Source organism: Hylaeus volcanicus, chromosome 2, assembly GCF_026283585.1.
Source record: "Hylaeus volcanicus isolate JK05 chromosome 2, UHH_iyHylVolc1.0_haploid, whole genome shotgun sequence".
Lineage (NCBI taxonomy): Eukaryota > Metazoa > Arthropoda > Insecta > Hymenoptera > Colletidae > Hylaeus > Hylaeus volcanicus.
This window is the reverse complement of record NC_071977.1, coordinates 6,470,688-6,490,939: the sequence shown is the minus strand read 5'-3', so window position 1 is coordinate 6,490,939 and position 20,252 is coordinate 6,470,688. Positions and strand designations below refer to the sequence as shown.

At 41.6% G+C, this 20,252-nt stretch overlaps 2 protein-coding genes across 4 annotated transcripts in view; one reads left to right on the top strand and one right to left on the bottom strand.

Moving 5' to 3' along the window:
- Nucleotides 1–6,687, top strand: part of LOC128872423 (elongation of very long chain fatty acids protein AAEL008004) — a 46,648-nt gene extending 39,961 nt beyond the window's left edge. For all 3 annotated transcript variants that reach the window (XM_054115085.1, XM_054115086.1, XM_054115084.1), the window contains exons 2-6: nucleotides 2,923–3,030; nucleotides 3,096–3,367; nucleotides 3,531–3,714; nucleotides 3,800–3,915; nucleotides 4,321–6,687. In XM_054115085.1, the coding sequence (XP_053971060.1) occupies nucleotides 2,934–3,030; nucleotides 3,096–3,367; nucleotides 3,531–3,714; nucleotides 3,800–3,915; nucleotides 4,321–4,566 (915 nt within the window). In that variant the 5' untranslated portion in view covers nucleotides 2,923–2,933 and the 3' untranslated portion in view covers nucleotides 4,567–6,687. The remainder of the gene's footprint in view (nucleotides 1–2,922; nucleotides 3,031–3,095; nucleotides 3,368–3,530; nucleotides 3,715–3,799; nucleotides 3,916–4,320) is intronic.
- A 161-nt stretch (nucleotides 6,688–6,848) lies between these two features.
- Nucleotides 6,849–18,158, bottom strand: LOC128884855 (elongation of very long chain fatty acids protein 7-like). Its single transcript, XM_054138511.1, has 11 exons — nucleotides 17,657–18,158; nucleotides 17,131–17,321; nucleotides 16,978–17,058; nucleotides 16,257–16,440; nucleotides 15,862–16,187; nucleotides 9,840–9,936; nucleotides 9,290–9,480; nucleotides 9,080–9,166; nucleotides 8,712–8,768; nucleotides 8,371–8,613; nucleotides 6,849–8,302 (listed from the first exon to the last, which is right to left on the bottom strand). The coding sequence occupies exons 1-11, from the start codon at nucleotides 17,715–17,717 to the stop codon at nucleotides 8,144–8,146; spliced, it is 1,677 nt and encodes a 558-aa protein (XP_053994486.1). The 5' UTR covers nucleotides 17,718–18,158; the 3' UTR covers nucleotides 6,849–8,143.
- Nucleotides 18,159–20,252: the final 2,094 nt, after the last annotated feature.

Genomic DNA, 20,252 nt, shown 5'->3' with positions numbered 1-20,252 from the left:
ATTCTCGGACGCAATTAGCGTGAGCAGGTTGTCGTGAGGTAAAACTCATTGTTTACTTACATTACTACTTTCCACACGCGTAATCAGAGGTTAGATCAACGATCGCGATCGTTATACGACTGTTCGATCGGGATCTCCCTGCTCAGAAGTTAAACGAAGGACAACCGTCGGAGTTGATGGACGAATCGCTCCGAACGTTCCTATTCGATCAGTTTGGAGACGATCGAACTATTCGACGCATCAGCATCAATTGATCTTCAACGTGATTCCTCGTCGTGAATTCCCGCAATTGGTCATCTTTGACCGACGATCGTAGAACTGCAAGAGCCTGTTATTCCGTGGCTGCAATTACGTCAACCAAGGTTACGAAATTCTCATAACGATAAATAACCAACAAGTCGTAAAACGTCGTCGTCGCGAAGTAGAAAGGTAAACGATTTTTCTACGTGATCTAAATAACTGGCGCGGACCCGCCGATCAATGTAAACCTTACCGACTAGACGGTCGCGTGTGCGTACGTGATGCTTTGTAGTCTATAATCTTGTAACGCGTAATATATATTCGTACATTTTATATATCTGAAATTCGATGAGAATCATAGATTTATAGCTGCCGAGGATACTTTAAAACAAGAGCCCGTAATGGCTGATTCGAGATCTTTACAGGAGCAACTACTGGTTTGAAAAAAATCCATAGATTGTATCTAATTTAGATGGACAAGGATAGATTAGCCTTTTCTCCCGTCAAATCAGCTGACTAGCGATTAGCACAGTTCCGTGCACGAAAACGAGAAAGATGCGAGAGAAAGGTGAAGCGCGCCGATTGCGGTGATTGCGCGCACTTTCATTTCATAGCTCTTGATGACCGCGAATTTTCGAACTGCGACATCGTTGATTCCATTACAATGGAGACGATCGCTGATCAAGGCGTAATCCTCGTAAACTTTCCGCGGGATAACTGATGTAGACCCACAGTTTCGTTGATATCGAGGTGTAACGGTTGGCTCGACACAATTCTTAGGAAGAAAAATAGTAAGTAGGACCTGGAATCCTTGGACTTCTTTCACGCTCGTCGATAGTCATTTGTGTATCGTAAACTCGCTATCTCTACGACTAAAACAGAGAGAAATTTCGCGCTTACCCAGCATTCGGTCGGGAGAATTTCTCTGCATACGCAGGACGTAGGAGGCAGAGATATGCAATTGCGGTTGAGATGACGCAGCTTGCACGATTCTCGGTTTTGTAACGGGAATTTATTAGCTGCCATTTTCCGTAGATTTGACGTCCTGTTACCTACCACGACAGCGAGATGAAAATTCACTGTAGAAATAGACGGATGAGGTTGCGTGCCGATGGCTGACCTCCGAACCCCTTGGTTTCTGTGCTACGAATTTAGAACAATCTCTTGGGTGATTGCGATTTCCCCAAGCCTGAAACCGAAGATCTCTGGAGGGATAGTAATTATTAGTTGCTTTAATCTAGAGAGCATTCTACAGTAAAGAGAACATTTACGTAGAACGCTTCCGACTCTCTCGAGTTTTAGTTCACTGGGAGCGATTCAGCTGATGAACACCGACCGATAAGCAGAGATTAAATCGTTACACGTATGGATCATTATTAACACCGCATGATAGAACGACTAAATCGCAGAAGGTGTTAACAACACGCGTTACGTCGACCAGCTACGGACTTTTGCACAGGAATTTCGAACTCACTCGTTATCGTATGTCAAAAAAGGGGCAGACCCAGTTTTCAAATAACAAAGTAGGACGACTCGTAAACGAGCAGTGTTACAAAAAAAATTCCAACGAAGTGAACGGCGCATTATCTAAACACTCGACGAAAAAAAGGGTTAAATTTAGGTTAACGAAGGTCGAAAAACTGGATCGGCTAAGTATGCATAAACGGAGCAGCGAAACTGCTCTGTTTGCTGTTTTTCCGCATCGTATGCGTGAATCGTAGAAAATTCCATTTTTACTGATTTTTTTGCAATAGAGTAATTAGCGAACACGTAGTTTCTTATAATCCTTTCACCTTTATACACTAGGCAAGCTTTTTAGTGTAGTTTACTTCAGCAATGTACCTAAGAAAGGCTAAAAAATAGTATTGTTTCGGACAAATAGTGGGACATAATTATAGCGAATAGAAAGTATTGTTCGCTGTTCTTTTGTGTGATACTATAACTTATCGGTGCGGTTTGGTCGTAAAAATGTTGAGTCACCGTATATTCAAAGAAAAATGAAGCTAAGTGCTCGAACATCACGGCAAGGCACCGGGATGCTTGGTTGATTCCTATAATGAAAGATATCGTATCGTCGCCGGTGATCCCTCGCCAGAGCGAATACCCATCCCTGCAATTACTCCAGGTTCTCTATCTTTTTTTTTCTCCCACTCGATAGGTGAAATGTCCAAGTTCCCCGACATTTACGATGGTTTAAAATCGCGAAACGCTTGTCTTGACGAATCAATGTTACTTCGTTAAAAAATATCCAGCGTGTTAAACTTAGCTCTAGAATCTTATTTCAGTCTTATTTTAAACGTAATCGTGACGTAATGGATGACGAAACGTTCGATTATTATCGTGGTTTCTAACGTCGATGCGAATGAAACAACGCCTGCGAAGTGTCCTTGCCCAAGGTACCATTATTGCTGTAACATTCAGCTGAGAGATAGATTTTATGGACAATTCGGTTCCACTTGCAGCGAGAGGAAAGTCTTAACCATAATTTTACGACTCGTTGTAAAGTTAACGTCGAACGGTATTTTACGGGGATCGTTTAAATTCACGGAGTGTGTCGTTTCGGACAACAGCTAAGTGACAACGCGTTTATAAAGGGGACAAATGATCATTACAAATGTTTTTAAACAGCGATCACCTATTTTTCATCTATTTATCTGTTATCCAATGTTTCTTTTGTTTCAGTTGATTCTCCAATGAATGCCAGCAGTGGATTTCCGAACGACAGGATGTCCAACATCTACAACAATTCGGTGGTTCGATTCTACGACCACATCTTCAACGATCTTTCTGGTAATCAGGGGACGGATTTGTTTTCTACAGTTGGTCCTTGGCATTATGCGTTAATCGCCTTTCAGATCCGCGAACGAAGGACTGGTTCCTCATACGATCGCCAGTGCCTGGACTCAGTCTTCTGATCGGCTACCTCTACTTCTGCCTATCATGGGGCCCACGTCAAATGGAGCACAGGAAACCGTACCAGCTGAAGAACATTCTCGTCGTCTACAACTTCCTCCAGGTCCTGGTCAGCTGTTGGCTGTTCTACGAGGGCCTGGACGGAGCCTGGCTCAAGGACTACGACTGGAGGTGCCAGCCCGTCGACTTTTCAACTTCTCCAGACGCACTCAGAGTATTTCTCATTTTAAAACAGTCATACTTGATCTCGGGTCAATTGAAAATCCAATTTTTCACCGACTAGATTGTTAGTTATTTGACATCGTCTAATCGATCTTCCTTGCGAGCGCATAGTGTCTGGAATCTTTGGAAAGTTGCGATCAAGATGCATGTTACAGGTCGCTAGAGGTGTTTACGTTTACTTTCTGGCGAAGATTTCCGAACTGCTGGACACGGTTTTCTTCGTTCTTCGAAAGAAAGACAGCCAAATCACGTTTCTCCATTTGTACCATCATACCGTAATGCCGATGGTTTCGTGGGGTGCGACTAAATACTACCCTGGTGGCCATGGCATCTTCATAGGTAATTAAAATTGTATTTATCAGTAACTCAAGTCTGAAATATTATTCACATTTGTTCAAATTCGATGTGTATTGATTTGTTAAAGGGGTGATCAACAGTTTCGTGCACATCATCATGTACACGTACTACCTGCTAGCTGCCCTGCTACCTCAGTACCAAAAGTACCTGTGGTGGAAGAAGTACATCACGACCCTTCAAATGGTATGCATTGCAGAAACACAAATTTACTTACTCAACGTCACCTTCCTTTCTTCTTCATTTTCTTCGTCAAATCACAAACGCGCAGATTTTAAAAATAAATTGGTACATGGAATGATCGCGTTCAGTATACGGTGGCGCTATCTGGCACTAAGCCAGAGAACTGTTTCGCAACGAACTTGGATGTTTTACCGTCGAGATCTCTGAAACAATTTTATAGCAATTCGGAAGAATAATTGCAGCTGTAATCAAACGTACTGCTCGACATAAAGAGCAACTATAAAAAAAATTGCATACGCATCGGACATGAATAGAGTCGCACCGAAATTTCTGAGAAATTTGAGTTTTATATTAATAATAGTAAAAGGCTTGTCTGATTGGGTAAAGGACACTTTTTCGATTCGACAGGGACAATTTTGCTTGGCGTTCCTGCACAGCTGCCAGTTGCTGATCTACGACTGTGACTACCCGAAGTGGTCCGTGTTCCTGGTCCTTCCGAACGCGATATTCTTCTACTTCCTGTTTGCTGACTTTTACAACCAGGCTTACAAGCCTGCCGAAAACGAAACGAGGACGAAAAAGGGCAAAGAGAACGGGATAGCGAAGCAAGCGACGAACGGGAATTTGCAAAACGAGAAGGGTAAGACTGACTAAAGTCTGGGACACGAGGAACTTCAACGACAGGACAAGATGAAGAACCGACCAGGACGCTTGCGAGTCGCCATTGGTTTTCCGTTCAACGCATCGAGGCTCCAGCTGTGGAACGGTGACGTTCAGTCGCGAGAGAAGAACACGTTGCTGGACAAATAGACTGTATAACGCACCACGTTGAGTCGCAACAGAACATTTTTCCGACAGAAAGTAAAGTTTTCTCTGATCACAACTCATCGAACATCGAATGGACGAACTCGCAAATCGGCGGTAACCGAGGGGAATCGAGTGCTCTGACATTAGTTCACGAGCAACGATCGCTTCTCGATTATCGCTTTTGATTGTCCGTCGTCGGCTAACAAAGAACATGTGCCACACTCCACCCCCCTCTTTAATTTGGATTTAACTGATGTAGGATGTAAGGAAATTTAGTCTTATTAGCGATGATAATTGAAGTGAGGGGTGAAACGATTCTTCAATGGTTTCGAGAAATAGGAAATCCTATATTTTCATGAAAATTGAGGGTAGATCCTTCGTGGATGTTCCTTGTAAGTCTTCGACTGCCCGCGTCAATTAGATCGTTAGATGTTTAAGGTTGTAGATGTATAATGATTGCAACGGAAAAGATCCTGGATATTCGGGATCAGAAGAGGAAGCGGCGCGTACACGAGTTTCATTTGGAGTACAATTCGATAAGAATTCGGTATCTCGTGTATATACAGGACGAGGCATCTAAGACAGACGACCTTAAATGCCTCGGTCTGTATAAGTTTGGGCTTCTGGATTTTTTCGTCGAGCTGCGATGGTTTCAGTCTTCCTTGAGCGAGTGTAGATAGAACTGGATTCTAAATTTAGGACGAGGAAACGAAAACGCGCATAGTTCGGGGGATTGTAACGAATTCTGGGTTGTTTTTCTTGGCCTTAGTGATCGATTGGACAATAAAAATTGTTAGGAGTCAATTAAAATTCGTGCCTAAAAAGTCTTTGGATAGGCGACTGCAGAGGTGGCTCGAAATGGATAGAAAATCGAGCATTTGAAAATTTAGAATTTACAAATTGATTTATCACGAACAGTCCATGTATTCAGGGGTTACCACTTTTTCCTCTTTCAGCAATAATTTTCCATGTCAGTATCAACTTGTTTTCCCACGGAGCGTGAAACTCCTTTAAAACAATGTTGCGTCAGAAATTCTACTCATTCATCGCGCTGTTTGCATAACCCTTTAGAGCTGAAAGAAGTCAACATTACAATTGCAAATGAATGCAATTAGCATTAACAGAACACTTTCAGTCGGTGCATCCACGCGCGGTTGAACTATCTTGCGGATTGTCAGTAATCGGTAATTAACGAGACGTAGCTACGCTCACGGTTGATAATTGCTACACGTTAAATGAATTTAATGGGAGAATGACACGATAAATTTCATGGGAAGAAAGATAAAAGCTTGCACAGATGGTTCGTTGCTTTTAGTATACGTGTACGTTAACGAGATCAAATTATGTCTAAAGAGTATGATTCCTCGACCAATTAAACTAATTTTTGAATGAAAGAGATTGATCGTCGATGCAGCATTTTGTAAAATTGATCGCGGTTCTAATTGTGACTCGACGTGTAAAAGTGTAATAAAATTTTAACAAACATTAGTGGAAACATACCTGACGCAGCTCTCCCTAGCCGATTTTCTTTCATGGTGCACCTTGTGCCTACGTCTGGAGGAAAACAAGACAACTGTACCGCGTGTTTTCCATTTTTACGGAGGTATTCTAGGTACCTTCGAAAAAACTGAGGACATGTATGAAATTTTATAACATAAACACTATTTAAAACACTAGTATGAATGATTGGTTTTAAAAATATAGATCAATACAACGTCACCAGTTTGTGTGATGATCTCGACTATAAAATTGGACCAGAATACGGTATGTAAATAGTGTTTCTCTCCTCCCAATTGGTTGATCTCGAATGAGAACCGTTGCTCTTCCCAAAAGCTATGCTTTTTGCCAAAGATTCCTGGTTCGTCGACCGAAGCCCGCTGAAGACACGATTATGTATCCCGGTATCCTTTTGTATTATATCAGACGACATGTAAAACGTAGCGTAGAATAAAGTTACGATTATTGGAATGTGAAGTGATTCTGTTCAATTACATTTCCGGGCGCTGGCTGTCGTTTGTAAGGTCGTGTTTTTCGCGCAAGAAAAATATTCATTATTTTCTTAGGACCTTGAAGAGTCACGAGGCGAGAGGATGGGACAAGATATTTTCAAATTTTAGATAAAGTTTAGATAAATATCAATAAATAATACCATGTATTTACATATCCATACACAAAAATCCATTCACGTATCACGATCGACGGCAACGTTTTTATTTACGATAAGTGCCGTCAATCGTGACAGATGTGTTGCATTGATAAAACAGCTCGTTGGTTCGCTCAAAAACAAGGAAATCTCGTCGACGCAATAATGTTTTCGAGCGAATCGACGCGATCGATCGTATGGAGACCGATTTTTACCTGGTATTTTTACTTGGAGTTTTTACCTGGAATAATTATCCTATTTAACGTCGAGCGACACGATCCTTCCCAGTGTATTATCTCGAAATTCCGAGATTATAGAACTCCCTGAGACCATCTGAACGCAAACTATGTATGTACCTCTATCGAGGAACTGAAAGGATTGCCTCTGAATGGAACCCAGTTTCAAAGGTAAAAATTATTGACTATTTTTTCTGATAATTCACGAGTCTCCAGGAAAAAGGAAACCCATTCGTCATTCGAGCAAAGTTCCATCGAAATTCGCTCCTGACAGGCGATGTTTCCTCGTCGGAGGCAATCTCTCCAGCTCCGTATAGAACTTTGGGAGATTAATTAACGGCTATGTGTTCCATTCATTGTTTCAGCGACAAAACGGAAGAAGGCTTCGATGGCGACGTTCCCAGATCCAACCACGTGCTGTTTCATCGAAAACAGAATCCGGCGTACAAAGGCTAGGTAGGTGCGTCACGGTCAGTTGGAATTCCAGATGAATCCGTATGCTCGAAGTCGAAGCAGTCTTGTAGCTCAAAGAAAAAGCAGTTACCGTTTCTCTGGGAATGCGTGGCAACGTCTGAGGGGGCACGGCCTTCTCTCGCTTGCTTTCTTTCTCGGATCGTAGCCCAGTTGAACCAAAACCCAAAGCCTGCGGCGATTCAGACTTGGTCAAGGCTCCTCCGGTGTCGCCAACCTCTTCCCGCACGTGCGTCGTGCTTCTTCGACGCTTCTTCGAGCAACGCATCGACTGTGGACCTAATGGCCTAGATTGCTGCTCGAGCCCCGTTACCTCGCGCGGCTTTGCCTCGGAAACAGTGAAACCGATTTCCCCGAATGAACTCTGAATTCGTATCCTTCGGATACTGGCATCCTAATTGGTTTGACGCCGTCTGCCGACGCGCTCTGACCTCGATACGACTTCCATTTCTGCCCGTGCAGTCTCCGTACCTTTTCCTCTTTTCCACCGTTAGGCGATCGACATCCGACGTGCGTTCAAAGACGATTGCTACGGCAGACGTTCGCGCCTGGATAAAGTCATTGTAGGTATACATTAGATGCTCTTTTTCGTGTAGCTCTTTCTGTAAAAGTCGCCGAACAGGTAGAGAAAGAGCACCACGTTCGCCATGAAGAAGTAGGTGAGGGTCTTTGGGACCTTGCAGTCCATCGCGAGGGTCATCATCAGATAGCACAGCATCATGACGAATTGGACCTGTGGATGAGATAATTGACAATTGTTCGCGAAGAAATAGCGGAATGCTCGGTTTGTGATCGACTTACCAGTTGGAGGCACGTCATGTACTTCTTCCACCACAAGTATTTCTTGTACTCTGCACCCAGAGCAGCGATCAAGTAGTACGTGTACATGACGATGTGAACGAAGGAATTCAAGATACCGAGCATAGCGCCTTGCTCGCCTGGTAAATACTTGACGTACACCCAGCCGAAGACGACGAGCACCGTGTGATGATAAACGTGCAGAAAGCTGACCTGATTTTGCTTCTTCCGCAGGACGAAGAACACCTTGAGCAAAAGAATTCGTTCGGTTCCTCGTTTCTCAAGTGATAGGTAGCCACATTGGGCAGCATCAGGCTCGACTATTCGTAAGTTGTTAGACTCACCGTGTCCAAAAGCTCGGTAAGTTTTCCTATGAAGTACCAGTAAGCTGTCGCCACTACCTGTCGAAATAAAAATTTGCACCGGTATAACACACCAAACAGGCTAGACGGGGCCACCTGCTTGTTCTCTGTCAGGGGACAATCAATTTTGTTAGCGACACTACTGCAAACATAAAGGATTGATTCGCGTCAACGCTTCAAGAACGGTATAAGAATTTATAATCGAGTCTAATAATACGAAGAAAGACACGTTTCCAAATTTAGACCATTTAACGTAATGCGATTACTGTTCGCACATTTTGCAACGAGGTGGGACAGGGTGCAAAGGGTTCGTTTTCCTTAAAAATTTGATCTCTGCTCCGTTAACTTACCGCAGTTTGGAGATCTATGTCCTTGGATGTTTGAGCCGCGTTGCATTTAGGCGATATGATTACCTTCCAGATTCTGGGATCTACTCCCTGGAAAGGAGCATCAAAACCGTGACTGCCAGAAAAAGTGGAGTATAGAAAAATGTCAGGGTCGAGTTAGGACGGTGAAATCTCCAATTGAAGGTTACTGGAGAATGTCCTGATTCTTCTCACCTTAAGGGTTAACCAAACGCTGAAGACTACTTGAAAAGCATTGTAGGCGATCAGCAGGGAATTCACTTGAAAGGGCGGCCTCTTTTCCATCATTTTGGGGCCGATTTTCAGGACGAACGCCAGGTAGCATGCTACGATGCAAAGCATCGGTCCAGGCGACGACATCATTGTCCACGAGTCCAAGTTAATTTCTAGAGAGTAACGGCGCTTTAGTCGTGCGCGTAAGAAACGCTATTTTCAAAAGAAACTTATAGGCACGATGCGGTATTTTAATGGAAATTCTTTTTATGTGTTAATAGAAGACCGATGAATGCCATTACCGACAACTGTTACGCGTCTGATATCCTTTCATGGTTGTCAAACAAAATTTGCATCAATCAGCATCGGCATTGATTCGACACCCTTAAAGAGGACAAGTTCTTTTCGCGACGACACTGCCAGTTAAGTCCCATTTAGGCGAATGAATCGAGTTACAAGGCTCCAAAGAAGAGATTCGATTCGCCTGATCGAGTTTCTGTCGGTCAACGTCGTACGATGTTCACGTGCTTACCTTTGGTTATCTCCGCGAACTCCTCGTAATTGTTCACCACCTCGCGAATTATGCTGGTCATGTCGATGAATTTACTGGACACTGACTCGAACGAATTCTGAAAAGAATTGTTAGGCATTGAAGGTCGTTGACGAATCGATGCACTTGGGCCGAGCGTAGCTTAATTAAAGGAGATTGATAAAGCACAGTGATCGAGAGCTCTAATGCTGAGTAATATTGACATAAAGACGTTGCTTCTAAGCACCTAGGAGTTCATTTATTAAATAACACTGTTGTACAAAATATCGCGAATGTATCACTTCAAATGTTTAGTCCATATACCTAATTTATCTAGAAACCTCAATTATTTTCGCTAGCTCTCTACCCAAAATTTACTAAGAAAGTTTCCAAACAAAAGAGCTTACCTCGCTTCCGTTAGATGCTGATAAAACTCACTCAGCTGACCGACGTTTCTCTTCTTTTTAAATGCCACCGCGTAAAAATCACTTCCGTTTAGGAGTTACGTTCTACAGTCTGTCACCGATGTCCTCGAGAAAGCTACGTTATCCCTCAAGAGCGGATGATGATGAGAGGGAGGCCGCGAACCAAAAACTGATGATCTAGCGACGAAGGTAGCCACCAAGAGGACCAGAACCTCGATCTTCGTCGACTGGCCCCACCACCTCTGACGTTCGAGCTCGTTGTCAAATCGTGACTTCCTTACCTCGAACGGGGACTAACTCGACGAAAGAGGAAGGGATGAGAATGCAGGATTAGGAGGCGGAAGATGAAGCTATGAGATACTGAAGAACGCCTCGTGACGCGTATAGATAGATTATCGTCGCCAGTTTCTGATAATTGTAACAGCTTCTAGCTCAAGCAAATGATTATTAAAAACCAATAATCAGCAATGCATTGGTAATAGGGTTTGCAACAAAGTTTTAGTCCATTCGTATATGCCACACTGCTAACAAAATAAAAAATTGCCACATAATTAATAAGACAAATATTAAAAAACAAAAACTGGAACTAAATTACGGTCTGTGGATGTAAACCAGTTTTTCAAGTGATTTTTGATCATCATAATAATCTGAAAAACATTATTAAGAAAAATTCAAGGTTCAAGTAGCAGAGGCAAACATTTTCTAGGATAAACACATATCCCTAGCCGAGCTGATCAACGTTTAATTTCCGAAGTACAAAGTTTGTACGATGAATGGATTAAATCAAGAGTATAGTTTCAAAACCATTGAACATTTATCCCAATGTTCAACAGAATAATCTTTGCGAATGAACTTTTGTAAAGCGTGACGTTGCCATTAGAAACAATATGATACCTACTTAGATCGTTACAGTTTATTTTAATGTTCAATTCGAAGTTTGAATGTCCACGGTTGGAAGCACAAATGCAGACTGAGTTGTAACTTTGATTCGCGTTTCCGATTTCATCGAGCGGACGTTAGGCGTGTCGCAATATTGCAAGTATGGGCGATGGCGAAACATTGCGTGCGATTTGATTGTCAGTTTTCATAGTGCGCGACAATTTTTTAAGCGATCGATAACAATGATCAAAGTAACCGAAAAGAAATAGAATAACGATGTGCAATGTGACACGCTTATGCAAATCACCCTTGAGGACGTTTGCAGAACGTCGTTTCGCTAGGATCGTGGCAGAGCTTCATTAAGGTCAGTAGAAACTGTAACGCCAGCTCCGATAAGACACCACAGTCTGCTGAAGCTAAGTGTAACGTTGGTAAAATATTGGTGCACGACTGTTTAGCATAGCTTCTGCTGGGTGGTCTTGCAACGTTAACGGTAATGCATCTCTTTTAAAGGGTTACGTACACATAGGTGCATAGCGTTTCATTTCGAGACCAGAATTCAGAGAAATTTTGATATAAGATATACCTCTTTAAGTAGATTCATAGAAGCGGTTTAGAAAGAATACTTTCGAGAGTTCTAATGTTTTCAGTTCTTGACAGTTACTAAGTATACGCTAGTTAATCGATGCTACGTTTTTGTGCAAAATGTTAGTGTATATTCGACATTTATAAAAAAATTCTTTTCTTGTGGTCAAAGTGAGTGGTTCTAGTTTGCTAAAAGTTCTGTTATCGCGTCTTTGTAAAGCATTATCAAAGATGACACCTCGCAATAGCCAAAAAGGCGACCGCATTAATAAGGACCAAAGGAAAAATGGCTGAACATGTGGAATATTTGCCAGCGATGCAGTTGAATATTTGCGAAATTCGTGGACGGCTTATTTGACCGGAATAAAGAGACGCGGATTAGCACAGACGACAATGTGGATTCAAGCGTGAACTTGTTTGCCCTGTTAAAGTCTTCAGAGACATGCGACAATGACGTGCGCGTAACAAAGATTTTCTTGATTTCATTGGCTGGTTCCAATGGCTAAATATTAACATCGAACCACGACGAACCGTATTGCCAGTCAAATAGTTATCAGTGCTAATTGTCGGCTAAAAGATGTTAATGTTAACTCAAGACCATCGAGTCTACAATGGTCATTTTTTTTCTGCCCTCGCTAATGAAGATATAATTTAATAAAATATTAGTCTTCTTCACCTTTAGTCATTTTACATTCATCGAGTCTTTTTAACCGACTTCGAAAAGGAGGAGGTTACTCAATTCGACATGTATATTTTTTTCCCCGTATTTTTATTCTATTTCTCTCAATTTTTGTTTTGGATAGTTTTTAGTTTTTTTCTAATTCTATCATGTAACATTTATCACGATACGGGGAAATCAGTCTGAATGCAGTCGTTTCTGTTAGTTCTGCTTTTTGTGCATAATCCTGACATTTATTTGCATACGTTCACCTTGTATTTTGGATTTGAAATTCTTCTTGCAATTAAGAAGTCAGGCTCCTCGAAATTTTTCGAGGAGTGGAGCGTTTGGTCCCAAAGATTTTAGTATTTTTATCCCAAAATCATGCAAAATCATTTCACAGATATAATCGTTGACACTGTAGATGTATAAAATTTCTTTGGATATTTTACCCAAGAATTACAAACACACTTCGAGAACCGTTTGTATTCGATGACGTTCTATTTGAAAAAACCGACCTTTGTTTATCTCGTTTAGCTATTGAAACTTTGCAGTGATTTATTGACAAATATCTGAGAAAAACCCAGAGGAGCTAAAGTTGATGTTTAAATGAACCTTATTACTAATCAGCTACTACATAATACATTGAAATATTAGCAATCTTGTCAGTCAGTACTGTGTACAATACTGTTCATTTCGAAATCAAAACGTAATTACTATAATTTCAAAACTTCGAGTCAATTGGGACACTTCCTGTTCCTCCTCGATGACCTCGCTTTTTGCTGAAATTATTTCTTCATCGACTAGAACGAATTTAGATGGTTTCTTTAGTGATTCTCTTTCGAATCAGCCAATCTTCGTGATGCGTTGAAAAGTATTGTTACACGATCGTCTCTGTTAATCGTGCGCAATGCCACGTATTTCTCCGCGTGCTTTTCTCGTCCCAAAACACAGTTACACGGAGCAACAAAGACGAAGTAGGACGACCAACTTGATTATACTACGTTGCATTTTAACTGCGCCCATGTTTTACTAGTGGAAATCATTTAGCAATAAATCAACGTTATTTTTCGAGTAATAACTGTCCAGCACTTGTCCATACATTTTGTCAGACGAGAACTGGAACACTTCTTTGAGGCAACGAGGCAAAGGTAATGGCGGCAGGACCAATAGCGATCACACTGTTGCTTCTTAAACAAAACACGTACAAGTTTTTAGAGACATCCTCTAACGGGCTTGCCGCTAAGTAAGTCAACGGGATGCCTCGTAGGCGGTGGGAAGATAAACAGTAGACTAAAATCTCTAAGGATTTCGCGCCTAGTTAAAATTTCTTGACCGAGATTCCTTAGAATATTGTCGACGAGCTCCATAAAATATGCGCAGGTCAAACATGGAGGCTAGACAAATAATTTCATGTTACTCGTTGATTGGATATCGAATAACTTTTAAACGTTATGTGAAATAATTGAACCTATAAAAATTAGTTTATAAACAGATAGACTGTTTTGCTATATTCGTAGCGGTCAAAAATCTCCGGAAGGTCATCGGAACGTGATTTCGAAAACGAAGTTCCTCGTCGTTCTTGGACGCAAATGAGTAGCATAACGGCACATGCCGCTAAAACCGATTTTTCGGGTGTTTTTTTTTTTACCGCGTCTGTCTACATGGATTGCCTTTCGCCTGGACCGCCCGTTAATGTGTCACGCAAGTAGGACAATCTGCCTCGAAAGACTCTTAACTTTACAATGCTTCTGATTTATTCAATAGCTGTGGTGTACTTCGATGAATCAAGTTGTGACAATAAGATAATAATAAACCAATTTAATATTTGTTTCGAAGTTTAGCGCCATGCCCTATACACAGCAGATTTTAAATTTCATGATTTTCTGAACAACACGCATACACTCATGCATCCATAAATGTATCAGTTTTTTCTTCCATCCATTGAGAATGCAAATGTTTTCGGATAGCAGTACTTCTTGTCTGTTATATTTGATAGCTGTAGTGAAAGTAACACGCTGCTGGTTGTTCCAGTTCGTTCAAGTTTCGGTACCTTGTCACGATGACGGTATCGCAACACCTGTAAAACGTTATTCGAAACGGTCAGCCGTAGGTTCACGACTGTCATGTACTGGATAGCGTATACCATTGGCCACAGACCTACTTTCACGGATAAGATGATGGTGCTAAAATTTGTGCTTGATTATGGGTCACTTCCTCTTCGTTCTTTTTTCAATTTCCTTCCATTTTCCCTTACATTCGTCCTATCGTCTCCACGCTATCATTTAACCGATTCACCACATCTCAGGAATAGTATTTATTATCAATGTACAATAAATTTAGCAGTAATCTGCGATACACGAGCCACAGAGACGTTTCTGTCCAGCAACGTTCTTCTACGACTGGTTACAAATTATAATGTAGCTGATAATTTCGATTAGGTCGTTGTTAAATTGACATTTATTGATTCTTCAGGCATACAATCATTGGCACAGGGTTTGTATCCCGATCACCGTCGAACGGGTTCTCGCTTCCAAACGAAGAGGAACTTAATTCTAACGCGAACAATTGCGAACGCAAAATATGACAACCGTGCGAATTGTGTGTGTAATGTAGCCCTCTCAGATGAAAAGCCCTGCGAGAGGAAAGGGAAATGCTTATTCTAAGGGATCGCGTCACAACAACAAAGTAAACAATCGAGTCGCTGACACGATTTATGCTGCCATTCGCGACCTTAACGCGTTTATAAATCTACGATGAGCTTGTAAATTAAACTATTAACCCTTTGCACTCGAGGCATTTTTTTTCTGGTATCTACCAGCGACTCGCGATGCTTTCTAGCATTCTATTCCTACGAATGCTAAGCTTAGATTGACTTCGGTAATGAGATCTTTAATTTGAGATTTGAAACCTAGACAAATATTATTGCTGATTGATTTTCTGCGTCGAACCTAGCGGTGATCGAGAGTCACTTCTCGAGTGCAAAGAGTTAAAAATGTAACAGATATTTCTGAAAGAGTTTAAAATCACTTAAAATTTAATAAAAATCCCTGACATTTTTCATGGTATTTTCTTTGAGAGAAAAATAGTACTTGGTTATGGGTAGGATATATAAGTGGCGAAGGATGATGAACGAACTTAAATACAAGGATGAGATCGGAGATATCTGCTCCATGTGCTCCGCGGTGAAAGGATTTATGCGTTTTCTACCGTATCGACTTCAACACGTTTCGCTGATCCTACGAAAGCGTTTAACCCTCCATCTTTGGGATCCTCTTCTGAGCTATATCGCGGGCCCGAAGAATTACGAATCATGTTGTAAACTATAGCTCAAAGAATCGAGGGAATCTTGTTTTAAGCTGTGCAATGAGCTTGTTAAGAACCATTGGTCTAGGGTTAAGAGTTTGAGAAGAGTTGAAACCGATCCTGTCTCCGAATAGAAATCTGCTGGTACATGTACCTTTGGCGATTGTCTTTATTGGCTCTTTAGATTTCCGTTCGATCCTTCAGCCGAGAAACCATTTTGCGCGACCTTGGGGCGGGGCTTTTTTATGTAGGCTTTGTAGTAGAAATCGCCGAACAGGACAATCATGAAGAGGTTTTGGGGGATGAGCACGGCTGCCACCCATTTAGGGAAACCGCAGTCGTCCACCCAGGCCAGTAGTATGAAGTGCACCAATATGAGAAAGAACTGGGTCAACTGCAGCTGGGTGATGTACTTCTTCCACCAGGGTTTGCTCATTCGGAAGGACGTCGCTAAGTAGTAGCTGTACATCACCACGTGAACGAAACAGTTGAGCGTACCTGCAACAACGAGTTTTTTAGTCGGCCGTCGATGGATGCGTCTGCGATTATTGAGAAGGAGTATCTCACCTAAAAATGTGATGTGTCCTCCCGCCATGAACTTGGTCGCCGCCCAGGTACCAAAAGCCATCCCCGAGTGGTGGTAGACGTGGAGGAAGGATACTTGGTTCTGTTTCTTTCGGAGGACGAAGAATACGGTGTCCACGAGATCAAACATCTTCGCCATGAAGTACATCCAGACCGTTTTGGCTATCTGTGATTGACACCACACGCATTTAACACATTTGCATTATCTAGTTCGATTTATGGAACCCAGGGCGATACAAAAAAACTTTATGGTTATGTAAGAGATGTGTACAGTCAGTCTCTGTAAATATTCGTACCCTTTATGTCTATTGATGAAATTTGTCTAAGTTAAATGATAGGTTTAATGTTTTCAAGTGTATGTTTGTATAAATATGTTGATATATGTATTCATGTACATATTTGTAATGAAAAATTCATTTGATTGCATCAAAACTATTATTTAATTTAGTTGAACATCTTCAATAGACATAGAGGGTATGAATATTTATGGGATTGACTGCATGTAAAATATTTCATTTCCATTCATTATGGTGGTAAAATATAAATAAAGTCTATTGGAGTTTATTTAGATTGTTTTAATCTCACATTCAATTATGAAATAATAGCCGAGTGACACGAAGTCGCTTCTGTGTAAAATTGCCGGTCAACAATGTGTTAATTTTGTTTTCCAAGCTGGAGTCGAAAGAGATCTGTACGTATTTACCTCGAGCGCCCGAGGATCATTGGAATAATCAACTGGCTCGCAGTAGAAGCTGTAATGAAATAGCCAGGCCAGTATCATCGCCTGAAAATATAATGCTCGTCATGAAGATCTTTGCGTTTGAAACGTCAGTGACGGTGGAGTGAACACGGTTACCTTGTATAGCACGTATGCGCAAAATACTATCTGTATAATGTTGTATATCTGAATGACTCTGTCGAGTTTGAAAGGCTTTCTCTTCTCCATGAGTCTGGGCCCTAGTTCCTGCACGAAGTACAAGTAGAATCCTACTATACCTAAACAGGCCCACGGTGATCCAATCAGGAAGAAGTCCTGCGTCCTGGGATCTTTGGAGAACAAAGAAATTACGATGTATTCGATCTTTAGAAATTGTTGAGGATTATGTACCACGGTAGATAAAAAGAATCTATTTCGTCTCAATTCAAAAGTGTACTTTATACCACAAACGCGATGTATAACGTTTAAAGACTGTACATTACGCAAAATGAAATGTTAATATTTCTGCATTATTTTGCATGGATTCTACAATTCCATAACTAATAAATACGCAAAAACTGCAGTTTATCGTATAAAAGAATTTTGTTTTTTAGATATACAAAGGACACCTAAACAACGTCTCGGGCCCCCTCAGATCTCTGAGAGGCCCCGGAGGTATCTGTACCTGAGAGTTCGTCGTTGACGTAGCGGTACATCTCGTAGATGCGACGTATCAACAACGCCATGTTGAACGAAACTCGAAGTCTGACGGTGCTCTAGCTAACTTTCACGCAACACTAGCAGTTTCTCCTGGATCGATTTTCCACGCAGAGAACGGTGATCTCGAGAATCGAACAGAGTTCTCCGGTACTTTTGTCGTTAGCCGTTGAATACCCTCGTCGTCATCGACGTTTGTCCGCGTTGCGAGAAAAATAATCAGAGAAATGAAAGAGGACGGACGGCCCCTGTCGTTCCACGTTCAACTTGTTCGATCCGAGGACCCTCAGGATCGATCGCATCCGTCGACAGACCGCCGATCCAACCAATCACCGCGACAAATTAAAGCAGACTGACAAAGCTTCTTTCCCCCGTCAAAAATGCTGTCGTGAAAACGAGCAGCTATTATATTATAATTAGAGCTGCGTCGGGGCTATAGCCCACCTCCCCGCAGAACTTGATACCGCCAAGACGGACATCGTCGGTTCTTTCCGCCCAAGGGTGTACGGCCTTAAGTAACCTCGGCCGAGGTTAACCTATGCTCCCCGCGTGAATTTTTGATCAGTTCTATCAATGATTAGACGAGTCTTTCTACTTCACACCTATCGTTAATTTCGAGACCTTGATCGTCGGTTTAACATCTAAAGGCGAAGAGGTCGCCTCTCATGCGTCACTTGTTATGAGGAACCGAATAACTCTGGTATCGTTGCGCGATCTCTGAATGACTTCATTCACAAAGACTTCGAAGAAACTGATGCCAGGACTTTTACTCTTACGTGATGTTTACGCGTGTCTTCAAAATTAAAAAGAATTTTTTTTTTCAGATGCTTATATATGCAGCAAAGGCTCCATGTTCCTGCTGAACGTTTTAGGGTTTCAGATGTGACAATTTGATCACGCGTCGAGTTCTGCAACGTCATTTTCCAGCGAGCAAAGCAGATCAAAAGATGAGGAGCACCTAGTCTGGAACAGGCTTGAAGTTGCCGCTGCTTAAATACAGTTCTTCGCGGATACGACCTATTACTCCTTAAAACGATACAATTTGTTTAGCGGGCTCCGCGCTGGTTGTCGCAATCGCGTCAGACATCCGGAACGGAATAGGTAAGTGTTCGTTGCTGCGCAACACCGCGTGTCCGTCGCAATACATCCTCTTTTATCGTACCTGAGCAGAACGGAACTGCACAGATATTATTTCACCTGTTGCTTCCGAGAATATCGATATCGACTAGGAATTTTTAGCTATTTCGCGAAAACTGAACGAAAAGTACCCACTACGGAACGTAAATATATGCTGACTCTTAATGTGCCTTTTTTTTTTATTAACGTTTACTTTCACAGAACTTGTGGACACTGGTACCACTTCTAAGAAAAACATTCCAGACACGCGAAAAACATATTAGCAGCGTCGATGAAGGATCACCACGAGACGAAGGAGTAATAAAAAGTTCGTGGAAAGGAAGAAACGATATCTCGAAGGGTGTGCCAATTAAGACTAATCGATTGTACGAACGGTACGGCGCCCAACTTTTATGCCCTTGCATTTCATCTCGTATCAACAGACGCAAGTTGATGAGCGTGACTCGTGAAGAGGAATATTCCACTTTTCAGAATTGTGACACGCTATTGACGTCATGAAATAGGATGGAGATCGCTTGCGAAATGAGTTCGAGAAAGACTGACCTGAAGTCAATCCATTACCGTGAGAATATCAACAGCTCGTTGAAAACGGTTTGACGAAAACGCGGTATTGTATTACATGGATCCATAATGTAGAGCTAATAGGCAGTTAACAGTCTAACGGAAATAGAATCTGTTCCCTTGCAAAATAACATTTGCATTTCAATTTTCTCAAAATATTCGTTCCGGGGAAACAGCGTGGGGTGACCGTGTGTTGTAAAACCTCTTTGCTCTGTCGAAAGTTTTGTAAACTGTTGTATTCGTAGCATTGTTTTCTTGTGTTGTTTTCATCTTCTTTTTTTTTTAAATACAGTTAATCCTCCGAGGAAACATACAATGAAACGACGGGTAATTACTTTAATCACACTTTTGCGCCGATTCATCGTGACGTGAAAATCACTGTAGCTCGATTCGCGTCTCGACAGTGTTTCAAGTCGTCTAATATATGCGTGACACGCCGCTTCCGGAGGGCAAGCCAGATCTTCGATTATTTTCGAAATGTAATTTGTTCGAAGATGAATTTTTCAAATGTTCAAAAGTTCGATACGAAAAATGCTTTCACACGCAAACAAATCGGGTCGACAGTGTAAGGGGTATGTATTCTTGTTTGTTTTCGTCGCAACAAAATTGAAAATATTTCAAAGCAGGTCGTATTCCACAGCTCAACAAATATGTGTAGAGGAAAAGTTCAAATTCCATCGGCGTTTTTCGTAAATAATATAACGTTTATACCTCTGTTGCGTGGTAGAATAAAATTGACTCGCGAACTCTTATCTCTTTTCGATAAATGGTGCTATTATCCCTTACCGTTGCAAGCTCTTATTTCAATCACGAAGTCATCTTTTGTTCCTAAATTTATGCCACGACGATAAATGTTAACGTTACAT

Coding starts and splice junctions, on each gene's coding strand:
- LOC128884855 (XM_054138511.1), bottom strand. CDS start 17,717: ATGGCGTTGTTGATACGTCGCATCTACGAGATGTACCGCTACGTCAAC. Junction 17,322..17,656: donor CGTCAACGACGAACTCTCAG/GTACAGATACCT, acceptor TGTTCTCCAAAG/ATCCCAGGACGCAGGACTTC. Junction 9,167..9,289: donor GCGTTTGGTTAACCCTTAAG/GTGAGAAGAATC, acceptor GCTCCTTTCCAG/GGAGTAGATCCCAGAATCTG.